Source organism: Lutjanus erythropterus, chromosome 3 (assembly GCF_056507025.1).
Source record: "Lutjanus erythropterus isolate fLutEry1 chromosome 3, fLutEry1.hap2, whole genome shotgun sequence".
Lineage (NCBI taxonomy): Eukaryota > Metazoa > Chordata > Actinopteri > Lutjaniformes > Lutjanidae > Lutjanus > Lutjanus erythropterus.
In genome coordinates this window covers 3,008,784-3,033,018 of record NC_139319.1, presented here as the reverse complement: position 1 = coordinate 3,033,018, position 24,235 = coordinate 3,008,784, and the positions used below count along the sequence as shown (strand labels likewise).

The following is a 24,235-nucleotide window of genomic DNA, read 5'->3' as shown; positions in this document are numbered from 1 at the left end:
TCAAGTGCGACATGCTTGACTTTATTACTGTCATGACTCCCTGCACACTCGTGTGAGACGAGGTAAATCCTTCCAGGGACGATCATGTCATTTAGATTTCAGCATTCAGCAAAGTAGCTAGAGCCTTTTATGGCTCTGCATTCTGGCTGGTAGATTTCCAGGATCCTGCAGATAAACAGAAGAGATCAACATTATTAAAACATTGTTTTTTTCTTGAGTAAACTGCCATTATTGATTTCATCATTAAATGGTAATATATTAATTTGTCGAAAAACACACAACTTACATCATCCTTAACTTCTCAATGTAGGGTAATGAGAAACCATGTTCACTGTGAAAATATTCAGAAGAGAAATACATTTAATTTATAGAATTTACATAGATATATATTTACACTTCTACAGTGCATAAGTATATTATACTAGCAGTCTTGAATCAGGGAGTATTAAGAGAGAAAAAATAATAATCACAAAAAGCACAAGTAGAAATAAAATTATACAGTGTAAAAAAATGCAGTACATCATGCTGAGATTAAGAGAGCAACAACAAATAAATGAAACATATAAATAAACTTTAAAAAAAGAGCCCTTCAATCAGCTGACAGTGTTGTCATAAATGTTGAGATGTCTTTAAAGCTTTTTTTTACTCTAGAGACAGAATCATATAATGTCTGTAGTTTAACATTAAACATTTTTTTTGATCAGATTTGACAAAATCTGATGAATCTGTTGTTAGACTCTATATTCTTTCTGTAACAGGGACCAAGACCTCATGAGTTTTCCCAGATTAACTAATTAATTTCCAAGATTAATAAAGACATTTGAGTCCATAAGCAATTTGATTTGTGTTCAGACATAAAATAAATGAGAAAAAGACTCAACTGCCTTTTAACTGAAGGACATTCAGTGGGAAACATCGGGTCTAAAACGGTGAATGAATTCATTACACAGATAGTAGAATTTCTCTCATTTTATCAGAGACAAAAAATGTATTAAATTCACTCTAAAGATTTCTGCTGATGTTGGGAAACAGCAATGATGAAAGGAGCTGGAATATACTTTAAATATGAGCGGTATCATAAGAGCTTTCCTCAAGAACCGTTCCACCAAGCAACAATCTAGGAAGGACCTCTGAGACACGTTCATGTAAAAATTTTCAAAGATGAAGAATCTTCATCAACGCTATTAACAATAAAAGACTGAATGAATCCATAGAGAGTTTGAAAATGAAAACATTAAGAAATAACATCTATCAGGTGAAACTGTCCTCGATGTACATCAAAGTCAACATAAAATAACTGAGAATAAATTTTGAATGAACTTACACAAACTCCACAAACATCTTCAACAGGCATCCGATGTCATCCTGTATGTTGTCATCAATCAAGTCTGGAAAGAAAAAACAGGAAAAGATGTTTGAGAACATTTTTATTTGAGTGAAACATTTACGCTTCTAACGAGACGAGAGGAAGAGAAGGAGAGTGAACTGTAGTTCCTTTCTCAAAGTAATAAGTTAGTATCTCAAAAAACAAAAAACAAATCTAAAACACGAAATTCACAAGAAACTCTAATCTAATAATTAACATTTTTCTCAAAATGACTTAGTATCTCAAAATAATGAGGGACTCTGAAAATAATGAGAAAGTTCTCCTTTAATTGCTCAAAATGATGAGAAACTTTCTCAAAATCACAAAAAACCTTCGCTAAAACATGAAACTCACATGAAACTCTCTCAAAATAATGAGAAACTCTTAAAATAATGAGAAATGTTCTCTAAATAATAAAAATAAACTCTCGTAAAATAATAAGAAACTTTCACAAAATAATGAGAAACTTTCTCAAAATCACAAAAAACAAACAAAAACAAAACTCTCAAAAAAGACATTTTTTTTTCCTCAAAATAAGTTAGCATCTCAAAAATATGAGAAACTCACCAAATAATGAGAACATTTCTCAAAATAATAAGAAAGCTGATCATTTCAGTATGTATAGGATCTTTTTTCCCATCATATTGTCTGAAACAGGCTTCCATACTAGTTTGAGAAAAGACCATCAGTCAAAGTTTAGCATGAGTTCAGTCTGCAGACATCTGAGCAGCTGTGATAATAACATGTCAAGTTCACCTTTGCAGTCCATCATACAGATGTTTTCTGTTTCAATCTTGCCGTCCTTGCAGACCAGGTGATTGCTGAGCTGGAAAATTCCATAGAGTGTCCAGTTCTTTTTCGGGTCTGAGGCCTGCCTGGCGTGCCGTCGTTGAGTGACGTGGGGCGCGTCTGTGACTGAAGAGCCCTCAAACTGGGCCATGCCAAACATGCCCCCACTGGCTTCCCTCCTCCTCCTCCTACCATTACGTGCTGTATCCAGCTGGTTCACCGCCCCGGTGTTAAAACCAGATGCAAACTCCACATGACAGACAACTGAAGGCAGGGGACAGAAGAGACAAACAAACTGACCGATCATCATCAAATATCACACTTTTTAATCCACACTTCCACAAACTACTGGACAGACTGATGTTTAATGTGCTGTGAATATTCATGGTCCCCCTGAGGATGATTCCTCATTAGTTTATGACCCCCTCAGTCTGTCCTGCAGCGCCACCATCAGTCCAAAACTTATTGTCTGGAGCACAAACGTCATCCCAGGAACCAAAGAACTGCAGAACAAAACACGTACTCAGTGAGCCTTGTTTTTATAGATTTTATAAAGGTTTTTCAAAGTTTTTCAAAAATTACAAAGCGCAGCAACTCCTTAGAGGGATAGTTTGCACAAAAAAGAAAATTATCTGCTCAACCTCATGCTGATTGAAGGCTGGGTTTGGTTTTTAGTCCACATAACACCGCTGGAGTGGCTTGGAGCCACGTTCACATGTTCACACTATCTGAACTGTGTGTGTGTGTGTGTGGTGTGACGGTGTGAAAACAGCAACAACTTTTCTGCAGCACTGTTTTCCTGGGAAACTCCAGCAGTGTTTTGTGGGCTAAAAAACTAAACGTGACCGCAGATAATGACTGAATTGGGTGAACTATCCCTTTAAATATAATAGTCATAAAGTCATAAATGTGCACAAAAAATATTTCTATTAAATTTATATAGATTAGCTGGAGACGAGATCAGACTGTCACATACATGCACACGCCTCCAATACCCATTTCACATCAACTTCTGCAAGAAATACTTGAACAGCAAACTAGAAGAGTTCCACCAGAGAACCCGAAAAGAATATCTGGATGTAACCCCTTTATAATCACCAACATTTTGATTAATAACTACAATTTAATTAATTTTTGTTCTCAGTAACTTTAACAGACATCTCAGCTTCTCTTCTAACATGCCACAGATGAAAATGTAGTCACCTAGCCGACGTTAGCAATGTTTATTTTTCATGCCTAAGAAAAGACTCATTTTTTGTGCATACTCATGACTGTATGCTGAAGGACCTCTGTGATTCTGAATTTTTGAGAAACCTTGAAAAAATTATTTAACATTATCATTATTTACTCATCCTGCTGCCGATTGGAGGTGAGGTTTCACAGGAAAACAGTGTTGCAGAATCTCTCAAACGAACAGAAAAAACAGCTTGGAGGAGATTTGGATTACATGAGACGAGCAGTATGGAGGTTTTTCATGTTTTTTTTCTCCATTGTTATTCATGTTTGAAAACTGGTCACCATTCACTTTCTGTTTGGGAGATTTATCAACACCGTTTTCCTGTGAAACTCCAGCAGAGTTTTGTGGACTAAAAAAACTAAACTTGACCTTCAATCAGCATGAGGGTGAGTAGAAAATGACATTTTCATTTTTGGGTGAACTATCCCTTTGATCTCTAGCTTGCGGCCTGTTGGTCTTTCCATTTGATGCTTTTGGGAGCTGTTAACCTCACATTACTGTCATAACTGCAATGCAGCTCCATCACAATGGCTTGACTTGTACTTTATTAACCAGGTACTTTTCTTTTCTTTTACTTGAGCAGGTTTGTAGTTGGAGTGTTCAAACAAAATATCACCACATGTCACATTAAAGTAATTTTCAGTTGTGGGAAATTTTTGCAAAAATATAAAATATTTATTTTTCAAACCAGTCATAGTACATTGTGGCGTTTCTAATGTAAAGTTAGAACCAGTACTCACTCTGGGCCAGTATGTTGTCCACAGTCATCCCTTTTGCCTTTATCTTCTCCGGCAGTTCACCAATCGCCCTCGTCAGTTCGTCCCTCAGTCCACATTTGGTCACATTCATCCCTTCGGCCAGAACGCAGCCCAGCGCTGCCAGGAGAAACACGACGAGCAGCTTCATCTTGACTCTGACTCTGAATGTAATGTGACATGATATATATACTGTCTGCAGTGTCACCGCTGGCGAATCACAGAGAACATCTTTTGTTCTCCTCGGATAAAAGCCACTCCCTTGGCGCCGGGAAGCAGGGTGCTGAAAAGGCTCCACATTGTGCCAGATCTCATGCTTATCTTTGGGTTACTGGGCCCTAATGAGGTCGGGGAAGGAAAAATGATCCGCCTACCTGAAAACATCTTTTCTCATTGACAGGTTACACCTTCATCCTGCTTGAAAAGACCTGGCCATGAGACCGAAAACCAGAGACAGCCAAACACGTCAACATGAGACATTTATAATTTCAGAGGATCAGGTGACAGCAGTGAATACAAAGTGTTCTGACTCAAATATGGGGCCGTTAGTTTCCTGAACACAGCTATCATGTTAACTCAACAAAGGAAGGAACAATGTCAAGAGCAGCTAAACAGCAAACATGAAAGATGAGCAGAAGAGCGCAGTTTCAGTGCAGTGAACAACGTTTCCCTGAAGGGTCTTGGTAAACTTTTAATACTCAGAACTGTACTAAAATCCCCATCAGGGCTCCAGGCTGATGGATCAAACATTGGACTTATGTAAAGGACAGAATCTGATGCAGGGAAAGACAAAGGATCTGGGGTTGTTAAAGAGGTCATTTGCTTGCTGAAACTTGGTGGAAGTTCAGTATCTCAGCACTGGTACATTTATATGGTGATATACTACAAATACTGACCTTCTTATCTGCATCCCAGCTGGCTCCGTCCCTGTGGTGAAAGAAAACCTGGGTCACTAAACTAATAATAATAAACTCAGAAGGCTTTTGACTCTGTGGTTGAATGGGGACAGGAGTTCTAAGACCATGGACACAGGAGAAGAAGAAGAAGAAGAATGTCCTTTATCAGTCCCGCTTGGGAGAGATTCACTTTTTCTCACACCATTGTTAAATATTTTACACACACAAAGGCTTGTATGCACACATGCACATGCAGTTTTGAGGGAGAGGTGGTAAAGTGGTGGACGCTGCACAGAAACAGGCACCCCAAGCAGCTGGAGGTTCGGTGTCTTGCTCAAGGGCACTTCAACAGAGCCTTAATGAACTGAACATCCCAACATCTGGTCAAAACATCAGCAGAGTTTCCACCTTAAAACTGCTCGAGTAGTTCAAATATCTTCTGACCAAAAGGCTCTCAGAGGAGTTGGTGAAGGTGCAGAAACTCTTTAAGGTGCGTCTAACTGTACATGTAGGCATGTGTGCAGCCCCCGCGCTCTGACATCTCTCCAATGCATGTCTAAGGGTCCTGTTTATGCATGTGTGTGTATTTTGGGCCTGTGTGTGTATGTACAAAATTACAACAGATTGGAAAAAAGTAATTTCCATATGGGGATTAATTAAGTATGCCTTCTTCTTCTTCTTCTTCTTCTTCTTCTTCTTCTTCTTCTTCTTCTTCTTCTTCTTCTTCTTCGTAATGACAGGTCATCTTTCTGCGTGGTTTCCTGCCATGTATTTGCTTCACCGGTGCAGGGAATGTGCAGTGACCATGAGCAGAACTTAAAATCATGATCTCTCTTTTATTCTTTGTGCACTGAGATTCTTTTACAAATGATTTATTTATCTTAGGGACGTGATTTTGACTTAATGCTGCGTATGATAGAAATCCCCATGAACTCTTTTTATTCCTCATGCTCTTAAATTTTTGTGTACTTGACTTATTTATTATATTTTTAAGGTTAATGTGCTCGATTTTATCTGTATGTACTTTAGACCTATGTGCTTGATTTTTATTCTGCTATGATGTTGTTGCTGTATGTTTAACGAATTTCAGCAGTGAAAACTCTGTTTTGCCTGTAGGTGTCACCACCACCAAACAAACTCAGTTGCACTGGAGAAATGAATACTTACATCCACATCCATCTTTCTGACTTCATCCTTGATTCAGCACAATCTGCGTGTCACAGTTATAAAGTTCTGCGTTAACTGCAGTGATTATTTTGACAGATGTCTTTATTTTTTACATGTTTAATTGACCTCATGGTTTATGATACTATGTCACATGATAAATAGTGTCCAGGCAAAGGTTAGTATGTAATTCATTTGTGTAATTTATGTGTATTTCTTCATTTGTGTATCTGTTTAGTTTCAGAAAAAAAAAGGCTTCCACTAAACTACTTGAAACTTGGCTCCTGTCTCAGGTATCTTAATTGTGAGGGTGTTCAGCTCTCTGTCTCAGCCTGTGTGGTGCAGAAGAATGTGTGTATAACATGAAGGAACTACAACTCTAATGATAATAAATGACCTGGATCATGACCTTGATGTAACTCTGATCTAAATTTCTTTCAAGTGGCTCCCCACCAAATTATAAATCCAGTGCAAGATTTGTGTGATTATTTGTAGAGCTCTTCATGGTCAGAGACCAGCCTCCATTATAGATCTACTGCAGTTACGTCACCAGGACGTCTCTGAGCTCCTTTGATCAGTGGTTGCTGGTTGTTTCTTGCTCCAGGCTGCGCTTTTCAAGTCACGACTTCTAAACTTTGCACCTCAGATCTGTGGACGACTTTAAAAAGCAGCACCTGTCTACAACCAGCACACTTCTGTTTTTGGTTATTCCTCTTATATCATATCACCAAAAAGCCCTTAAAGCCGGCCCTGAGTAAATTTTGGAGCAATTTAAAAAGCTCACAGTGTAACAACTAAACCTAAAACTTCAAGCCACTGAGGGGCTGCACAGACAGGCTAATAACTTAACTGACACACTCAATGTGCACCGCTTTGTTGAGTCTACTGACATGGCAACGTCCCACTTTGTCCTCGTTGATTTTTATGCATTATTTATTGCTCACTGTTACTGGTCATCAGTGTCTTACATGCAAGAGTCCACATTTCACAAACGCAACAACACAAGCTTCACCTGGCCGGCTGTCAAAAAACTATTTGTGCTCCTCCGTTTAGCAACATCTGTCACCTGATAAAAGGTTCCTACCTAAATATGCGTGTGACACAAAAACGCAACGGTGACACCTAGTGGACAACTTGGTGTCCTACATACATACATACACCTCTTGGCCTGGCCCTTACACACTGTGATTGTTTTTAAAAGTTCCCAGTTTTCTTACACTGCTGTTACTACGAATGATGTCATTGATTCTTCTTATTCTGGGTTATCAGAATAAATAGTCTGATCAGAAAGCTTTAGAATCAGAAAGTCTAGCTTTGATCATTGTTAATGAAAAGAAACGTTCTCAAACCCATGCCATAAAGCTGGACGTGTTTATTGAAAGATCACAGATAACAGAAGATACAAAAATCAATTTAATTGTTTTTTTCATCAGGAAATAATCACTAATTAAAATGGTAATCAATACAAATGAATTTGATTCAAATTACTGATATAACAGTACATTGTCAGTTCACCTTCTGGTGAGTTTGAGGGCAAATCAATGCACAAACAAACTGCAATAAAATGATTTATCAAATCAGTAAGGAAATCTCAGTGATTGATCAAATGCAAAAAATAAAATGTTTGGGAGATAACCATGCAGTTCAAAGCACACAGGAATCATTGCTGGTGTGAGATCCTGCAGGTAGAAACTGTGCACTGCTGGCTGCTCATTTACATTCGCTGAAGAAGTTGTAGTTTCTGCGACACCAATGAGGGGCTGTCCGAAGCAGGATCCTGTTTTGGTGGGAAAAAAACAGTGAAACAATCTGTTAAAACAGCAGTTATTAGTTTGTCAGTCTGGAGCTTATGCATGGTCAAGCCTATCACAGCTGACACTGGGTGAGAGGCGGGGTACACCCTGGACAAGTTGCCAGTTTGATTTGCTTTACTTTTTTCATTTTCTAAACCTGCTTTGTGTCAGAAAACACCCTCGTCCCAGACAAAAAATTGCGTTGAATGCCTTCGAAATCTAAAACTAACAATAACCACTGGTAATGTATAAAAACGCTATTATTATCATCTTTGTTTTAAAATATGTTTTTTATGAAAATGTTGTACATTTAAAGTTGTGTCCCAGATTTCTTGTTAACTCCATCACATTTTTACAAAACATAATTTAATCAGGCATTAAAAGGGTTAGCTATACCTTAAGGACCCCTGTTTCACTTCCTGGTTTAAAAAAGGCGGGAAAACTGCTCGAGCACTGGTAAACTTTCTATTTTTTGACACATTCATTAAATAATATTTCTATCAGATGTGTCTCAACCATAACATGAATGCAGCCCTTCAAAATCAAGGCAAAATAAGAACTGTGGTTTAAAAATTTATATTTTGATCAGAGAACTCTGAGCAACTTTAAAAAATAAAATGGCTATTTGGTACATCTACACTGTGAAATGAAAAAAAATTGTACATTTTGACAGCTCCATATGATGTTGGATTTTCCACATGGAAAAACGTATGGAGTTGACATCTACATTAAATAAACAATTAGGAAGACAGAGCTTGGTCAGAGTTTGATCATTTTAAATATATTTTCCAGCATAACTGAAGAGCAAAAATCAAAACACCCTCAAAATATAGTTTTGGGCCAAGAATGAGTTGTAAACCTGTAAATGTACTCATGAATACTGTAAATAAACCATATGCTGCATAAAGAAATTAAAAGTAAATTTCAGCTAAAATATCAGTTTGCTGTACAGAAACTTACCACCAGTAATGAGTCCTCACGAAGCAATTAATGTCGTCTGTTATGTCGTCGTCGGTGAAGGCTTCAGGGGATAAAAAGGAACAGTCATTAACATGCAAAATAATACTTTTAGATCATTATCAGTCATTACACTTTTCTCTGTCTGTGTCTGTTTCTAAGACTGACCTTGGCAGTTGGTATGGCACACGTTTCTGGACCAGCGATAACCAGAATTACAGAAGTGGCTGTCAGAGAGCTTGAAGAGCCCGTAAAAACCAAGGGACCAGGGCCCCCACTTCCTGTTATGATATCTGGACTTCCTACTAGACTTCCTGCGGGGCTTCGAACTGGACTTCCTATTGGACTTCCTACTGGACTTCCTACTGGACTTCCAGCCACGGTAGGATCGTTTCTTGCGTTTCTTTCCTTCCTCAACCTCAACCTCCTGCTCCTCCTCTTCCTCATCATCGTTCTCTTCGTCCTCGTCATCCATCTTGTTGTCGTCTTGCTGCAGCTCCTCCTCATCAAATTTGTCTCCTTCCTCGTTCAGCATTTCTTGCAGGTCCATTCCTGACATGTCAGACTCCTCGTTGCTTGAGACAGACCTCCGCTTTCGTCTTGCACCAAGGTTGTTGTCTTCCTCCTCTTCGCTCTCTCCGTTCTTGTTGTCCATCATGTTGTCGTCTTGCTGCAGCTCCTCCTCATCAAACATATCTCCTTCCTCGTTCAGCATTTCCTGCTGATCCGTTGCTGGCGTGTCGAACTCCTCGCTGCTTGAGATAGCCTCACGCTTTCGTCTGGCACCTTCCAGAGATGTTTGGTTTGATCCAGTTGTTGGTTGTGTAGTTGTTGGTTGCATAGTTGTTGGTTGAGTAGTCATTGGTTGAGTAGTCGTTCGCTGAGTAGTTGTTCGTTGAGTGGTCGTTTGTTGAGTGGTGGTTTGTTGAGTAGTCATTGGTTGAGTAGTCATTGGTTGAGTAGCCATTCGCCGAGTAGTTGTTCGTCGAGTGGTCGTTCGTTGAGCAGTTGTTGGTTGAGTAGTCGTTCGCTGAGTAGTGGTTTGTTGAGTAGTCATTGGTTGAGTAGCCATTCGCCGAGTAGTTGTTCGTCGAGTGGTCGTTTGTTGAGCAGTTGTTGATTGAGTAGTCGTTCGCTGAGTAGTGGTCATTGGTTGAGTAGTTGTTGGCTGAGTTGTTGTTGGTTTGGCAGTCGTAGTTCTGCGTTTCCCAAACACCTTCACAAAGCCAGTGTTCAGACGGGTCCTGAACTTTGCATTACAGATAACTGCAGCAAACCAGTCGCCCAAGAAATTGGCAGGAGGCAAACAAGGAAGAAAAAAAGAAGAAAAGGAAAAACAGTCAGTGAGTGAAATTTTCTTCCTGTAACATCGACAAATATGTACTTTCAATTTTCCTCAAGTAATTTGGGGCTTCTTCACAATTATGTGGAAAGATTATGAGACAGTTGGCCCCTGGACAGACAGGTAAAATAATTGGCACCCTTATTTTATGAAAGAGACAAAAAGAAATGCTTGTGTTGGGACTGATGAGCCTAGACAAGCCCCCAAATATGTCACCACCTGCCTGATCAGAAAATTGCTTGAATGGAGACCGCAAAATGTTAAAGGATGCCACAACCAGATAGTTCACATTCAAACCCCAGAGCTTTATTGTTATTCTGAAAAAACTTTTCAAACAGTAAAGTGCAACAAAAAGTACACCGATGGAGGACGGAGATACTGGCAGAGCAAACAAACTGGATAACTGAGCTCCAGTTCAGACTAAAACAACAAACTATTACTGGAAAAGAAAGTGTTACTGGATGGAACTACTTTCTATATTGACACATGGCAACTATGGTGTGTTTAAGGTAAGGAAACAGGGTCTTCATGGCAAATAAAAGGCATGGTTAACAATAGGCAACTAAATCAGCCTGACTTTATGTATGTTGTTTGTCATTAAAATTATGTATTTTTGCATTTGGACTTCTCTTTTTGATTTTCTTTTTCCTCTTCCTGAAACATAATCTCTTACTTAATTGTCTATCTGTTATCTGTGTTCCTGCTCTGGATTTCCTACGGAAGACTTGTGCTGTTGATTCAAGAGGTGATTGATTGATGAGGTGATTTTTTTTTTTAACCCTCAGGGCACCTAACCTGCCATTTTTTAACCTCACCTATTGCCAGGATTCTTTCCCTGTATTTCTCCCAGTATGCAGGCAGGACGAGCGCCTTATCAAGCTTTTCTTTCAGCTCGCACTTGGAGACGATCCTGGCCTCAGACAGGTTCGGCACCAGAACCGCCACAGCCAACACCACCAGCAGCCCCAGCTTCATGTCAACACTGTCTGTCGGGGAAAATGGGGAAAAGTAAAACAGTGCTGTGGAAATGCAGAGTTTTTTTTTTTTTTTCTTTTTTGGAAGTTTAGGCTCTTTTTTTTTTAAGGAGCAGACTTCTTTTTTATCTTGTGTTCAGCTCAGTTTACAGTGAGTTTTCTGGCAAGACATTAAAATTCCACATATTTTTTGACAAAAACTAAAATAAACTAATAGAAATAACCATGAAACTTCCCCAAGTGATTACTTACATTGAGACAATTATTTTTTTGTATTACAAGTTTTCTAAAATTTTATGTTTAAATATGAAAATGAGGAATTATCTAATGCTAACTATAACAGAAATCTATGGACGTTCAAACCACTTTGCAGTTTAAAAACATATTTGCAAAAATGTATGTTTATGGCCATAAAGGTTTATTTAAAGCGGTTTATTATCTTGAATAAACTGGGGTTTGTTGCATTTGATCAGATACTAAAGTGTCTCATTTTACCCTTTTTCTTTACAAAATCAGATTAACAATTTGCACATTTTTTTTATCAGGGAGAGCAATGTTAATATGATACATATGTGCCTTTTAATTATCTGCAAATTTTATACACAAGAGTTATAAATTGCACAGCAAATAATGAGCAGAATATTACTTAATAGTGTATATGAACTTTTTGTTCAATGCTTTAATTTGTTTTGGTTTTTTTTATTTCTTTATTAGTTACAGTTAAATTATTATCTCTCTGTTTTCCAAATTAAATATCACTCATTATTCCATTAAATATTGAAAAATTATTTGTCATAAAATATAAAACACATCACTGCCAATGTGGTGATAAAAATAATAATAAAAAGAAGATAAAGAAAAGATATTTCTCACCACGTTCTTCAGTAGTACAGTAGAGAGATTTTCTTTCCTGAGGTTGCTGATGGAAGTTTTCCTCTCTGTGTCTGCACACTTAAACGTCTGTGACTTTATATATCAGGACTTCGACCTGCGGATGAACCTGTTCTACAGGTTGTCATTCTTTTTGACATGATTTACTTGAAGGAACAGGGAAATTCTCAAAGTCATGACAACACAGCGCACAGCCCTCACTGTGATCATTGTAAAGACGTGGATTAAATTTTTAATAACCAGTGATGACATCACAGTTTGGTCACTTGGCACCTGAGCAGGATGACATTCACAGATTTTCTTCCATGACAGCGATACGATCAAAATTCAGAGCTTTGATGGCTGCACAGTCTTGTGATGTCACACAAACTGGGGTGCGACATTTGGAGTCTGCATGTTCTCTCAGTGATTGTGTGGTTCTCTTCAGGGTGCTCCAGGTTCTCCTGTCAGTGCCCATGACTGAGGTCCTGGCTGAGAACTGGTCCTCCAGCGCTGCACGGTGGTGCAGTGTGCAAGTATACCCTGTTCCTAACACACTCACACTAGAAATAAGGGTTCTTACTGGAGGGCTGAGGTTCTACCCAGAACTATATGCTTCTGATGAACCCTTTTTTGAAGACAAGGTTCATCAATAGTTCCTCGTAAGACTAAGAGTTCCATTAAGAACCTCTTTCACCCAAAGAACCAATTTTAAAAGAGAGTTGAATGTGTTCTACATAAAACCCCTAGAATATTAAAAGGTTCTCTGTAAACCCCCCTGGGTGGGTTCTAATTAAAGCCCTTAGAATATCAAAAGGTTCTTAGTAGAACCTTCTGGGTGGGATCTAGATAAAACCCTTGGAATATAAACAGGGTCTCAGGAGAACCCCTTGAATGGTTTCACATAAAACTCCTGGAAAATAGAAAGGTTCTTGGTAGAACCCCCTGAGAAGGTTCTACGTAACACCCTTTAAATATACAAAGCTTCTCTGTGGAACCCTCTGGATGGGTTCCACATATAAAAAAATGGAATACTAAAAAGTTTTCTGTAAAACCCCCTGGGGTTCTAAATAAAGCCCTTGGAATTTTAAAAATTCCTGATAGAACCCCCAGAGTGAGTTCTTATTGAAGACAGTGGAAAGGTTCTGAATAGAACCCGCAGAGAGGGTTCTGGGTTGGACCATTATGCCTCTCTGAAAGGGTTCCACATGGAATCTTTCTAAAAGGTTCTTCCAGGGGTCAAGGCAAAGAACCATTTATAGTTCTAGGTAGCACCTTTATTTGGGTGGATGGGTGAAATGCAGAAAACAAATTTATTATTTTAAATAATAATAATAATAATAATAATAATAATAATAATAATAATAATAATAATAATTTTATTTATATAGGACCTTTAAAGCAGAATTTACAAAGTTCTTTTTTGTCAAAGAACAGCGGGACAAAATTAATCTGAGATTAAGGTAAAATTATAACACGATGAAAACACACCAGAATAAGAAACATGACAGAACAATATAAGAACAATAAGCACAATAGTGTGCATATTACAATAAACTTGAAACTTGAACCTTTTGTCCAGTGTGCAGGATTTAGGATTTAGTGGCATTTAACAGTGAACTTGCAGACTGCAAACACCTCGTCTCACCCTTCCCTTCCAAGCCTGCAGGAGAACCTACAGCAGCTGTCAAACTCACAAAAAACACAAAAGTCTGTATCTAGAGTGTTTGTTTCTGCTCTGGGCACCTGTAGACACATGGTGGTGCAACATGGCAGCGTCTGTTGGTTCTACAGTAACAAAAACACAACAGTTCTTATGTTTATTGATTATACACAAATGCAAACATACTTGCCAATAGATTCCTGTAAATGTGACCCTTTAATTTGCAACAGGTTTTATTAATTAGTTCTATTGTTTGAATTTACAGCATGTGACAGGCGGGTGTGTATGAGGCAACAAAGGAAAACTAACAAAGCAGACAGCCAGGCTGACGGGAACAGTTAATTGATTTAATGGTTAAATGATTATACAGTATAGGAGCTGGTGTGGGTAGTGTGTCCAAACTGAAGTAAATGAAACAGGTAAACAGGAATGGAACAGGAAGAAGATGCAAACAGGTTCAGGTTCAGGTACAGGTGGAGCAGGCCGGGAGCAGGAGGTGATTGGCTGGTATCAGTACTGTAGGACAGGGTTGGGCCTACTGATGCTTTTGTAGTCTCATTGGCCACTGATACGTTCAAATACTACAAGACAAATGTACTTTTTTTGTTTCCATTACTGACATGTCTTCACGGGGTCAGAGGGACTTTCATGACTCAGACCAACCTCTTACACTGGTCATATACGTGGTTTGTAGGCAACATTATACACAGAGGTGAGAAGTAACTAAGTACAGATACTTCACTATTGTACTTGAGTAGATTTTTCAGGTACTGTACCCAAGTATTTATTTTTCTGACAACTTGTTACTTTTACTCCCTACGTTTTAACACAAATATTTGTACTTTCTTCTCCTTCAAATTTTAAAACAGGCTCGCTACTTAAATGTAACAAGATGAAAAAGTTGTAAGAGGATAATAAGACAAAAAATTAAGCATCAAGGTGAAGAAATATGTACCAAGATGAAAAATGATGTAAAAAAAAAAATGTAAAAGATAAAAATAACAGGATGAAAAAAGACACAAGACAAAAAAGTTGTAACAAGGTAAGAAAAAAGACAGAAAAATGTAACAAGATGAAAAACTGTAAAAAGACACGAGGAAAAATCTAAAAAAAAAAAGATGAAAAATTATTAGAAGACATCTTTGCAGAAAGTAAACCTGACTCATTATCAGGATCAACGGGTGATAGATCTGTCGTCCAAGTTTTTAAAAAAACATGTCATCAGTCAGGTGATCAATCGTAATCTCCTGGGATTCTGTGTGAATTCTTGTGTTCACCGAGCCTGTCACTGGCCTTTGCCACTGCAGGCCTGTATTTTCCTCACATTTTAAAAATGCAAACACCTGTTTCAATATATTTTTCTAGACATTAGTTAGTCATGCATTGGACACAAACTCACAAAGTGTGCTTTCATGGTAAAAACTAGCTTTTTGCATAACTGATCACAGAATATCAGCAAATTGCAACATGCAATGCATGAATACATATATATAAAATACATTTTTATAATAGGACTGTGTTTGGTTTTTCAATTGTATTTGTTTTAAAGAAGTAGTTAAAATTTTTATGAAGCAACTAGAAAAAATAATGGAACGGTGGAAAAGTCTGAGGGCGGCTGGTGGATGGATGGTTGCAGGTGTGGAGAGTTTTTAAGAAATGTGTCTTGGGGAAGTGAGAAGTGCTGAGCAGACTGAGCAAATTAAAACAACCGAGGCAGCGTGTTCTCGTATGTAACTGAACCAATGAATTAACAGTTCATTTCCTGCTCTGAGATGGACAGCGCATCAGATCTTCTGCTCTGGTATTTAGTTCAGCATGTAAACAGACTGGCAGGGTCAGAATGGCGCCAAAGTTTACTCAACAGGAGCAGGATAACTCGTTTGTCCGGATACTTATTGCTGTGTCATTAACACATTTATGAACACATGAACGCACATCGTATGTTTCCAAGTCTGATCTGAAAGAGTCACAGTGAAAATGAAAATGGTGTCACGTTAAAAAAAAAAAAAAAAACCTGTTTGTTGACATTACTTTAACCTAAAGAAAAGCATAAGTGCTTTCTCTGACTCACAGGATTGTTCCCTGTGAGTCTTTTCATAGAGTGGAGACAAAGCAGACACAGAGGGGCTTCAGTACAGGCTAGGTCAAGTGTTTACTCAATCATTTACATAACTACTTTTTAAGTAAAAGTATTATTATTTTTTATTAAACTTTTAAAAAAAGGTGTGTGAGAGCTGCAAGATTTTGGCTGCCTGTCAAATTCATATTCCAAACAAACAGGGGTAGTATATCACCAGAGAAACTGCTAACTGCTGCTAACTGCAGCTAGGTGGCTCAGTTAGCCGTGCAGCTAGTAGCCACCCTATTCGCTGCTGGGACTGGGAACCGAGATCCGAGCGAGTGCTGGTGTTTGTTCACACTAGCACAGGAGCTTTGGACCAGAGAACAGAGCAGAAGTGGAACCAGACTCAGCGAACACGACTGGACTGGGACCGAACACGGCCTCCGAGACCGACGGAGGCCAGTTGGACACCGGGGACTCTGAATCTGGGGACGTCGAAGACACGGCGGGGAACAGGAGAGCCTTGAAGTGTCGAGGAGCGTGAGGGAGGTCGGGCATCAGAGAGGCAGCAGGGAGCCAGAATATTTTCTCATCTGACTCAGTGAATTCAAGATTTACTCTCAACCAACCAGAGCTGGTGATTGTTGGAGCAGTGGGGAGACGAACCAAGACATGTTTCGTGAGTTTTTCTTTGTTTTTTTGTCATGGTTGAATGAAGTGTGTTTGATAATGGTTTGATGAATCGGTTTCTGATCCCCAGATCTGCCTGGACAATTTCAGGCTGACCTGGAAATGTTGAAAACAAAGTCAAAATGTCAAGAATGTTCTTTCTCTGTCAGCGTATAAATCCAGTGCAGTTATCAGTATGATTAGGACTTTGAAGAGGCTGAGCTAAAAACTGCAGAGGGAGAGATTACACAACCTTGGAAGAGGTGGCCGTATTCATGCAAACTGAAATAGCTGCTAATTGACAAAGTAGCACACAACGAGACAATCAATCAAGTTGTTTGATCCTGAAGGTGAGGATCTCTGGCTGGAGCAGCTGATCGTATGAATCCATATGTTACAATATAGGAACTTTGTTGCAGCAGATTTTGATTGTATTCTTGAAATTCAGTTATTTAAAAACAAGCTTCCTCCTCTGATTTAGACTGATTTTATTCTCAAGATTTCAGCTTTTTTCCTCAACATTTCAAATTTATTCTCAAAATGCAAAATTTAAAAAAACTTCCTCTTCTAATTTAGTTTGATTTTTTTTCTTATCATTTCAACTTTATTTATGAAAATTGAAAAACTTCCCTTTTTCATTTTGACTTAATTCTTGAAATGCAAAATGAAAAAAAGCTTTCTTTTCTGATTTAATTGAACTTTATTCTCAAAATTTTGACTTTTTCTCAACATTTCGATTTTATTTTTGAAATGCAAAATTAAAAAAAACCTTCCTCTTCTAATTTTGTTAGATTTTTTCTTAAACTTAATTCTTGAAATACAAAACTTTAAAAAAAATCCCTTTTTGATTTATTTCAACTTTTTTCTCAAAATTTTGAGTTTTTCTTGATATTTCGATTTTAGTCTTGAATTGCAAAGAAAAAAAGAGAAAACATCTTCCCCTTGTAATTTAGTTTGATTTTATTCTTGACATTTCAACTTTATTCTCAAACTGCAAAACTGAAAAAAAAGTCAATCCTCTTTCTTTTTTTTCTTGTGCCTGGCCCAACACTCTGACAACACTTCTGAACACTGGTAACAAACAGTATAATTCAGTAAAAAGTGGCCTGTGTGTTTGTTCGCACACTTCATCTGTAGTTTACAGACCTTTTTCACAGCAGCCATATTGACATAACAGAATAAACATGGTTGTTACCAGTGGTACTAAGTCAGGTCTCATCCCATTTTTAGTAGCAGAGCTTATCCATTGATCCAGCTTGGACAATAGAAGCACCCTGACTTGTATCACTGGTGACGCCCGTGTTTATCCAACGATTTCATGTCAAATGTCTGCTATGAAAAAGGTCTATTGTTTAAATATAAATAGGCTCTGTGGGAAGATGATCTGTTTTTCCTGTCATAACTCAAGTTTTGAAGCCCGTTGATGTCTGGTGAACTCTGAACTTGGTTAAAGTCAGAAACAAACAGCATCTTTAAAAACAAAGTTTTGCACTGTCATGCAGGAAGTATAACATGACTTGACATGACAAGTTTCAGATTAAGTCTATGTCTGCAGAGAGCCAATGCGCTGCCTATATTTATTTATTTTCTCATTATTTTGCCATGCTGAGGACGCTTTACAAACCCAAAAGGTCAACTCAACAATTAACTATCTTTCTGGTGCATTTAAAGACAGCTCGGAAAAATCCTACTGATTGTACCTTTAAAGGAACAACATGTAGCCATTGCACGTACAAAAATCAGCATAACTCTTCTTAACCGGCCCCTAGGGGCCACAGGTGATCAACAACTACCTCAGTTTGAAATCTGGTTTGTATGTGGAAACCATATTAATGTTGAAGGAACTTTGCAAAATCTCTGCTGGTTGCATCTAGCAGTTGTGGTGGCGTTGCAGTAGGTGCTTCCCCTGCTAGTTATTCAATTTTATCATAAAAGGCATCAAAAATTTAATCAGTAATTTACAACAACTACAAGTTGACGTATGCATCCATTTGCCTCACACATTGCATGTACACAAATGTGTGTTTGAACAGTAAGCATATCTCTGCCCTAAAAGTCGAGGACTCACCCTCACACAGACTGAGAGTCGGGTTTACTTTTTTAGTCCACAAAACTCTGCTGAAGTTTCACAGGAAAACAGCATTGCAGAATGAGAATAATAAATGAGTTTATGTGCATCCTGCGACCCTGCAGAGCTCCTGCAGCCTGCCTGTGTCTGTACTGTCTGTGGAGGAGGATTACAACCTATTAAATATACTGTCTATGGCTCTAACTAGCTGTTTGGACTGTGAGAAGTCAGCTGTCAGTGGTCATATAAAACAGAGAAGCCAAAAATAGAACTGCCTCACAGCTGTTTGTCTCCGCCAACCAGTCAAGTTACAGTTTACATCCATGTCTGTCCAGACTCATATAATGAGTATTGACCTGTAACTTAAAGGGAATTTAATAAAAGGTATAAGGTGTATTTTGGCAAAAAAAAGAGGAAGTTCTCACCATACATGTGTGATTCCAGTGAATAATTTCCAGGTAGAAACATGGTGTCTTCACTTACAGACTGTTTTTACAGAGGACAGAGGACCGACAGACAGCTGAACATTATGTTATCAAAGTGAAGTTGACCTTTGACCTTTTGGTATTGAATGTCATCACCTCATCATTTTAACCTGTTAGATATTTGTGTGTAATTATGTCATAATTAGCATGTGAATTCTTGAGTTATAGCCAAAAATGTGTGACCTTTGACCATCAAAATCTAATAATTTCATCTTTGAGTGCAAGTGGATGTTTGTACCAAGTTTGAAGAAATGTCCTCATGGCGTTCATAAGAATGGGATGACCTGAAAACTTAATGCATGTGAACGTGGCTGTCGCCAGTGAGGAGCCGTTAAAAAAAAAAGTTTTTTAAGGTTTTTTAAAAATTGTGAATTACAAAGGTCCTTCAGTAGACAGTTATGAATGTGAACGAGAAAAATTAGGCCAATCGGTTCCTTAGTATGTGAGATAACCTGCGGACAAACTCACAGAATGTTTAAGACAAAGTTCATATGGTGCATTTTGCCTGCAGTGTTTCCCATCAGTGAGTTACGAGTGGATTTTCCTCCACGGTGATGAGTGACACTGTCAGACCGGTTCACTCTCTCTTTTACACCTCAACCTCCTGTTAGTTATCATCTGACAGCGCAGATGGAGAAAATACAAACCAGAACCACGGTAAAATGTATTTGGACTATCAGATATTCTGCTGCCTATTGTCTCTTGCTTCATGTCACGGTGGGCTCAAGTTAGAGTCAATGAACTTGTGAAAATGCAGTTTTTCTCATTTGCTTTGGCTCAATTCTTCTTAAATTTATTTATGGATATTTAATCCATATGGAAGTAATTGCACTTCATTTGACACTGTTTTGTCTGTCAGAGGCGTTTGTTAAATAAGGAATCTTAGACTTAAAATCACACACACACACACACACACACACACACACACACAAAACAAACAAACAAACAAAAATGCAGACAATTTTGAAAATGAGTGTTTTGTACCTTATAAATGAATAATGCTAAATTGAAAATACACAAAATGTGACCAAACTGAGCAGAACAGAGAGGAAGATAAATTAAACATCAACTGTTAAAAAGTAACTAAGAGTCTGATATGTCTCTGATATTTCTATCACCAGTACTTTTACTTGTAATTGAGTAATATGTAATATTTTAACAATGTAACAGTACAATACTCTTTCCACCTCTGCCTATTAGATATTTTTGTGAAATTTTGATATTTTAGTGTATGAATTCTTGAGTTTTGGCAGAAATAATGCTTCTGACCACAGCTGTCGCAGGTATAGAAGCATTAAATGAGGTTTTTCAAAATTCACAGAGGTGCTTCAGCATACGGTCACACATGCACTGAAAACAATTAGGTTGATCCACTCTGGTCAGTAGTTTTACTTCTGCTAAGTCTGAGGTTTTCCAGCAGAATTGGGATATTGGACATGTTGCTGAAGGTTTTTTTGTCCTTTGGTTTGTATGCAAATAACTTTATTAATATTAATATATCTTTAAACAAAAATCCTTATTTTAAATTAAAGAATTTATTTATACACAAATTTAAATCGACTGGTTTTGAACTCACATTTGGCTGATTTTGTCACACAGACCTGGCAACCCTGAGCTGTATGCAAGTATGCAGGTCCATCAGTGATATGTCGGACATGTTTGACTGTTAGAACTTAAAATTTGTCCTCATGTCTCAGTTTCTTGTTTGAAGTTTTGTGTCACTTCACAGCACTAAAATCACCTCTATCAGACTCTGCTATTTTACATTTTACACAAGTATATTTAATTTTATGAACGAGTTTATCCCGCTGATAAAAGTTTTCAATCATCAAACTTTAGAATAAACTCGATCGATCAAAAAATAAGAGCCTGAGATCAGTAGAGCATCAATCATTTCCCATGGTGCATTGTTGTTTGTCAGTCTGTGTTAAAAAGAGCAGGGTGTGATGTCATTTCAGGATGGTACGGTGATCATCAGTGATCTATTCTCATCAGGGATGAATCATCTAAAGCATGTGTGTATTATTAGCACATTTGACAAACTCATGCCAACCTGAGCAGAGACGTGTTCAGCTTGAAATACCTGATTTTGTGTGTGTGTGTGTGTGTGTGTGTGTGTGTGTGTGTGTGTGTGTTTGTGTGTGTACAGGGACTGTAATATTACTGCTTCTCACTTACATGAATTAGCCGACATAAAAACAGGTTCTGCAGCTGTTACGAACATGAGGACTTCCTGTGGTTCCTGCGGTGAAGAAGAATGTCAACAATGACGGGCCATTCATCAGTAAAACACTACACCATACAGAAAATGTCACTGAGTGCAACATGTGTGCACTAAGTTTAAGCCAAATGTCACACACTGGATCATATTTTACGTAAAAATGTTTTCTGGTTTTTCCTCTGATGTCTGTTGGCTGCTCCGCCTCAGCTGTCTGTGGTTTACGAAGTTTCCTGATGACAAGCAATGGGAAAAAAAACTGTTAGTTATTTAATGGTTTAGCTTCCTGGTGGGGAAGACAGTCGGGGTGTTCATCTCACTCTCATGATTTTATACACTTCTCAATACATGTTCAACGATACGATGCATTTTTGAAATTTTAAAATAGCTAACAATTCAGTACGATATAATTCGGCCCCGTCACAGTGCAATATGCTACTTTACATCTTCTTTACATTTTGATTCCATTAATGCCATATTTGTAGGGTAGTATTATTTGCAAGAGGAAATGCTGATAGTTTTATTAAATCCAGTAACTTCTCTCCAGGAAGTTGCGACAACAATTTATGCAAATTCAGCCAGTCCCTGTGACTGTGACTTCTTCTACTTCTTCTCACTCTTTGTTTTTAAAATTTTGTCATGGCTACTGGATAGGTTTGTCATTGACATTTATCAATCCTCTGTGCATTTTCTTTATAATTTTGTGCTGGTTTTGAGTTTGAGCTGCAGAAAGATTTTAGATTACCTGCTCTCAGAGTGACATGACGTCTCTGTGGGTCAGAGACTCATGGCTCTGTACTCTGCTGTCCAGCCAGCTTTGCACAGATTATTTGTCGCAGTGTTTCTCATCTTTCTTATAAAAACCAAAACTTATTCCACACTTGTGTGTTATGAAAGTTTGGTGGTGCAATGTCAGTTCTTTCAGAGGGACGGGGGAGAGTGATGCAGGCAGAGGAGAGACAAAATGGAGGAAGCAAGCAAGTTACAGCAGCAGCTCCTTGATGTCAAAAACAAAACATATGCACATCCTTAAGAGATGTATTCATATACTAGTGCTGCATTCATTTTTTTCCTATTCACACTTACCTTTTTACTGATACAGGCTGTATAAAACAATGCACTGACATCTTACACATTAACACTCAGTGCTTTGGATGAATCGTTACACCCCTAACAGATAGCTTTAATTGTTGCCAAAGTAACTGCTAACTGCTGCTAATAGTAGCTGCCATTAGTGAGACTGACCAGATGGGAGAGGAGCTAGGAGCTTTGGACCACCAAGAGGAGGAGGAGGTTTTCAGGCTGCTGGCAGGGTTGGTCCTACAGACAAGTGTTTCCCAAACTTTTTTCCTGGGGACCCAATTTTTAAAAATGACAAACCATCATGACCCAAGTCACAATAAGGCTTATCAATAAATTCTGGAAAGAGTTCATTTGTCCATTTTTACTGTTCGGATCACCCTTTATTATCTTGACACTTCATTGAAAACATATGCAAATGTTAAAACTTTAGAAATGAGGCTGAGTTAACAGGCCATCTCATTGTTTATTATTTTATAAACTATAAAGCAAATTTGAACCTACTTGATAAATGAGAAAAAATTAATGCATTTAGATTGAATTGACTTTGAAATTGTCTTTTGTTTTTTCCTCTCATCAGTAAAACAATAGACATATTTTAAATGCTTTTTCAAAGGTGTACTGCAGATATTGCACTGTATTTCTATGCTTTAATTGTCATTGTTAATTGTCACACTTACCTGTGTTTCTTATCTTGCATAAATCTTAAATTTGCAGCATTTGTTTCATAGTCTTTTATTTACTGGGGGACCCAAATAAAATCTCCTCTGAGGTCCCGACCCAGTGTTTGGAAATTACTGCGACAGACGACGTCATCGTCCATCTCTGATGGCTGACAGTCATCGAACACTAAGCCCTCAACCATGTGATTTCAGGGAGTGTTTCGCCTTTTCGCTCTGTTTTTGACATGTGGGTGAGAAAATAAACAGAAGCTGCTGCTGCTGGTCATGACGTCATGTCTCCATGTCCAGTTTATTATTTTCTCGGTAAACCTGCACAGTCAGGTGAACTAAAGATGCTGGGTTGCATTATGTAACTACGGCTCAGCTCTGCTGTCCAACCAAATGGAAAATGTATTATGAGTAAAGATTGTCGTGTCTGTGCTACAATCACAGAAAAATAAATGTACAGTTGAAATACAGCTGCTGTTCAAACTGAGCAGTTATATGAACATTAGTCCCCTCTTGTGGCCACATGATGCTACTGTGGAGCTGGACCTCATCATCAAAAACCTGCAACATGCAGAACACAAGTCAAGTTAACTATTGTCAATTACTGCAGCACACTGTCCAAAACATTTAAAACATTATTCTCGCCAAAGCAAAGGCACTTTTGTCCTCTAAACCTGCTTATAATCAGTTATGTTCAGTTTCTATCTAAGCATCAAATATGAATTTATGTCAAACAAAATCAATAGACTCACCAGCACTGTCTGCTGTGGAAACATTCTGGGATCATGAGTTCATGTCTGGGATCTACAGTCTCCCAGGACCTGAAGTGGGTGTCCAGCAGTGACGCCATCATCAGACGATGAACCTCCAGCTCAGGAGGTTCAGCCTGTCTCAAGAACTGCTGATTAATTCAGTCTACAAACACAATCATTTGCCACAATTGTACAGTAAACAAGGTCTTTGTTGGCATCTGTAGGCAGAGCAAGTTTATTTCAGTGCATTTCAACAAGAAAAATTAGATAATAAGAAAGTCTAATATGTTCAAATACAATTAAAAGAGTTAAATAGAAAGTAAACTAATCGGTAGAGCTGATTCAAGCAGAACATGTTGTGAATGACGTCTGTGTTTTGTTGATGTGTGTTGAATCCATGAATACTGAAATATTTCCATCCACA

The 24,235-nt window shown here is 38.1% G+C and overlaps 2 protein-coding genes across 3 annotated transcripts; both read right to left on the bottom strand.

Moving 5' to 3' along the window:
* On the bottom strand, positions 1-4,302 carry LOC146329418 (uncharacterized). The gene is made up of 5 exons (XM_084714677.1): positions 4,133-4,302; positions 2,123-2,419; positions 1,325-1,388; positions 287-331; positions 1-165 (listed from the first exon to the last, which is right to left on the bottom strand). The coding sequence occupies exons 1-5, from the start codon at positions 4,296-4,298 to the stop codon at positions 99-101; spliced, it is 639 nt and encodes a 212-aa protein (XP_084570803.1). The 5' UTR covers positions 4,299-4,302; the 3' UTR covers positions 1-98.
* A 3,262-nt stretch (positions 4,303-7,564) lies between these two features.
* Positions 7,565-12,213, bottom strand: LOC146329417 (uncharacterized). 2 transcript variants are annotated; one of them, XM_084714676.1, is made up of 6 exons: positions 12,147-12,213; positions 11,115-11,285; positions 10,068-10,223; positions 9,126-9,992; positions 8,961-9,021; positions 7,565-7,984 (listed from the first exon to the last, which is right to left on the bottom strand). In XM_084714676.1, the coding sequence occupies exons 2-6, from the start codon at positions 11,272-11,274 to the stop codon at positions 7,918-7,920; spliced, it is 1,311 nt and encodes a 436-aa protein (XP_084570802.1). In that variant the 5' UTR covers positions 11,275-11,285; positions 12,147-12,213; the 3' UTR covers positions 7,565-7,917. The 2 variants fall into 2 exon arrangements, with proteins under 2 accessions (XP_084570802.1, XP_084570801.1); XM_084714675.1 differs by having other exon boundaries at positions 9,126-10,223.
* Positions 12,214-24,235: the final 12,022 nt, after the last annotated feature.

What these genes read in the sequence shown, in the direction of transcription:
- LOC146329417 (XM_084714675.1), bottom strand. Translation starts at nt 11,274, where the DNA reads ATGAAGCTGGGGCTGCTGGTGGTGTTGGCTGTGGCGGTTCTGGTGCCG. An exon ending in GGAAAGAATCCTGGCAATAG is followed by an intron (nt 10,224 to 11,114) that starts GTGAGGTTAAAA and finishes GGTTTGCTGCAG; the next exon opens with TTATCTGTAATGCAAAGTTC. An exon ending in GTGAGGACTCATTACTGGTG is followed by an intron (nt 7,985 to 8,960) that starts GTAAGTTTCTGT and finishes CCACCAAAACAG; the next exon opens with GATCCTGCTTCGGACAGCCC.
- LOC146329418 (XM_084714677.1), bottom strand. Translation starts at nt 4,298, where the DNA reads ATGAAGCTGCTCGTCGTGTTTCTCCTGGCAGCGCTGGGCTGCGTTCTG. An exon ending in GGACAACATACTGGCCCAGA is followed by an intron (nt 2,420 to 4,132) that starts GTGAGTACTGGT and finishes CCCTGCCTTCAG; the next exon opens with TTGTCTGTCATGTGGAGTTT. An exon ending in AAGATGTTTGTGGAGTTTGT is followed by an intron (nt 332 to 1,324) that starts GTAAGTTCATTC and finishes ATATTTTCACAG; the next exon opens with TGAACATGGTTTCTCATTAC.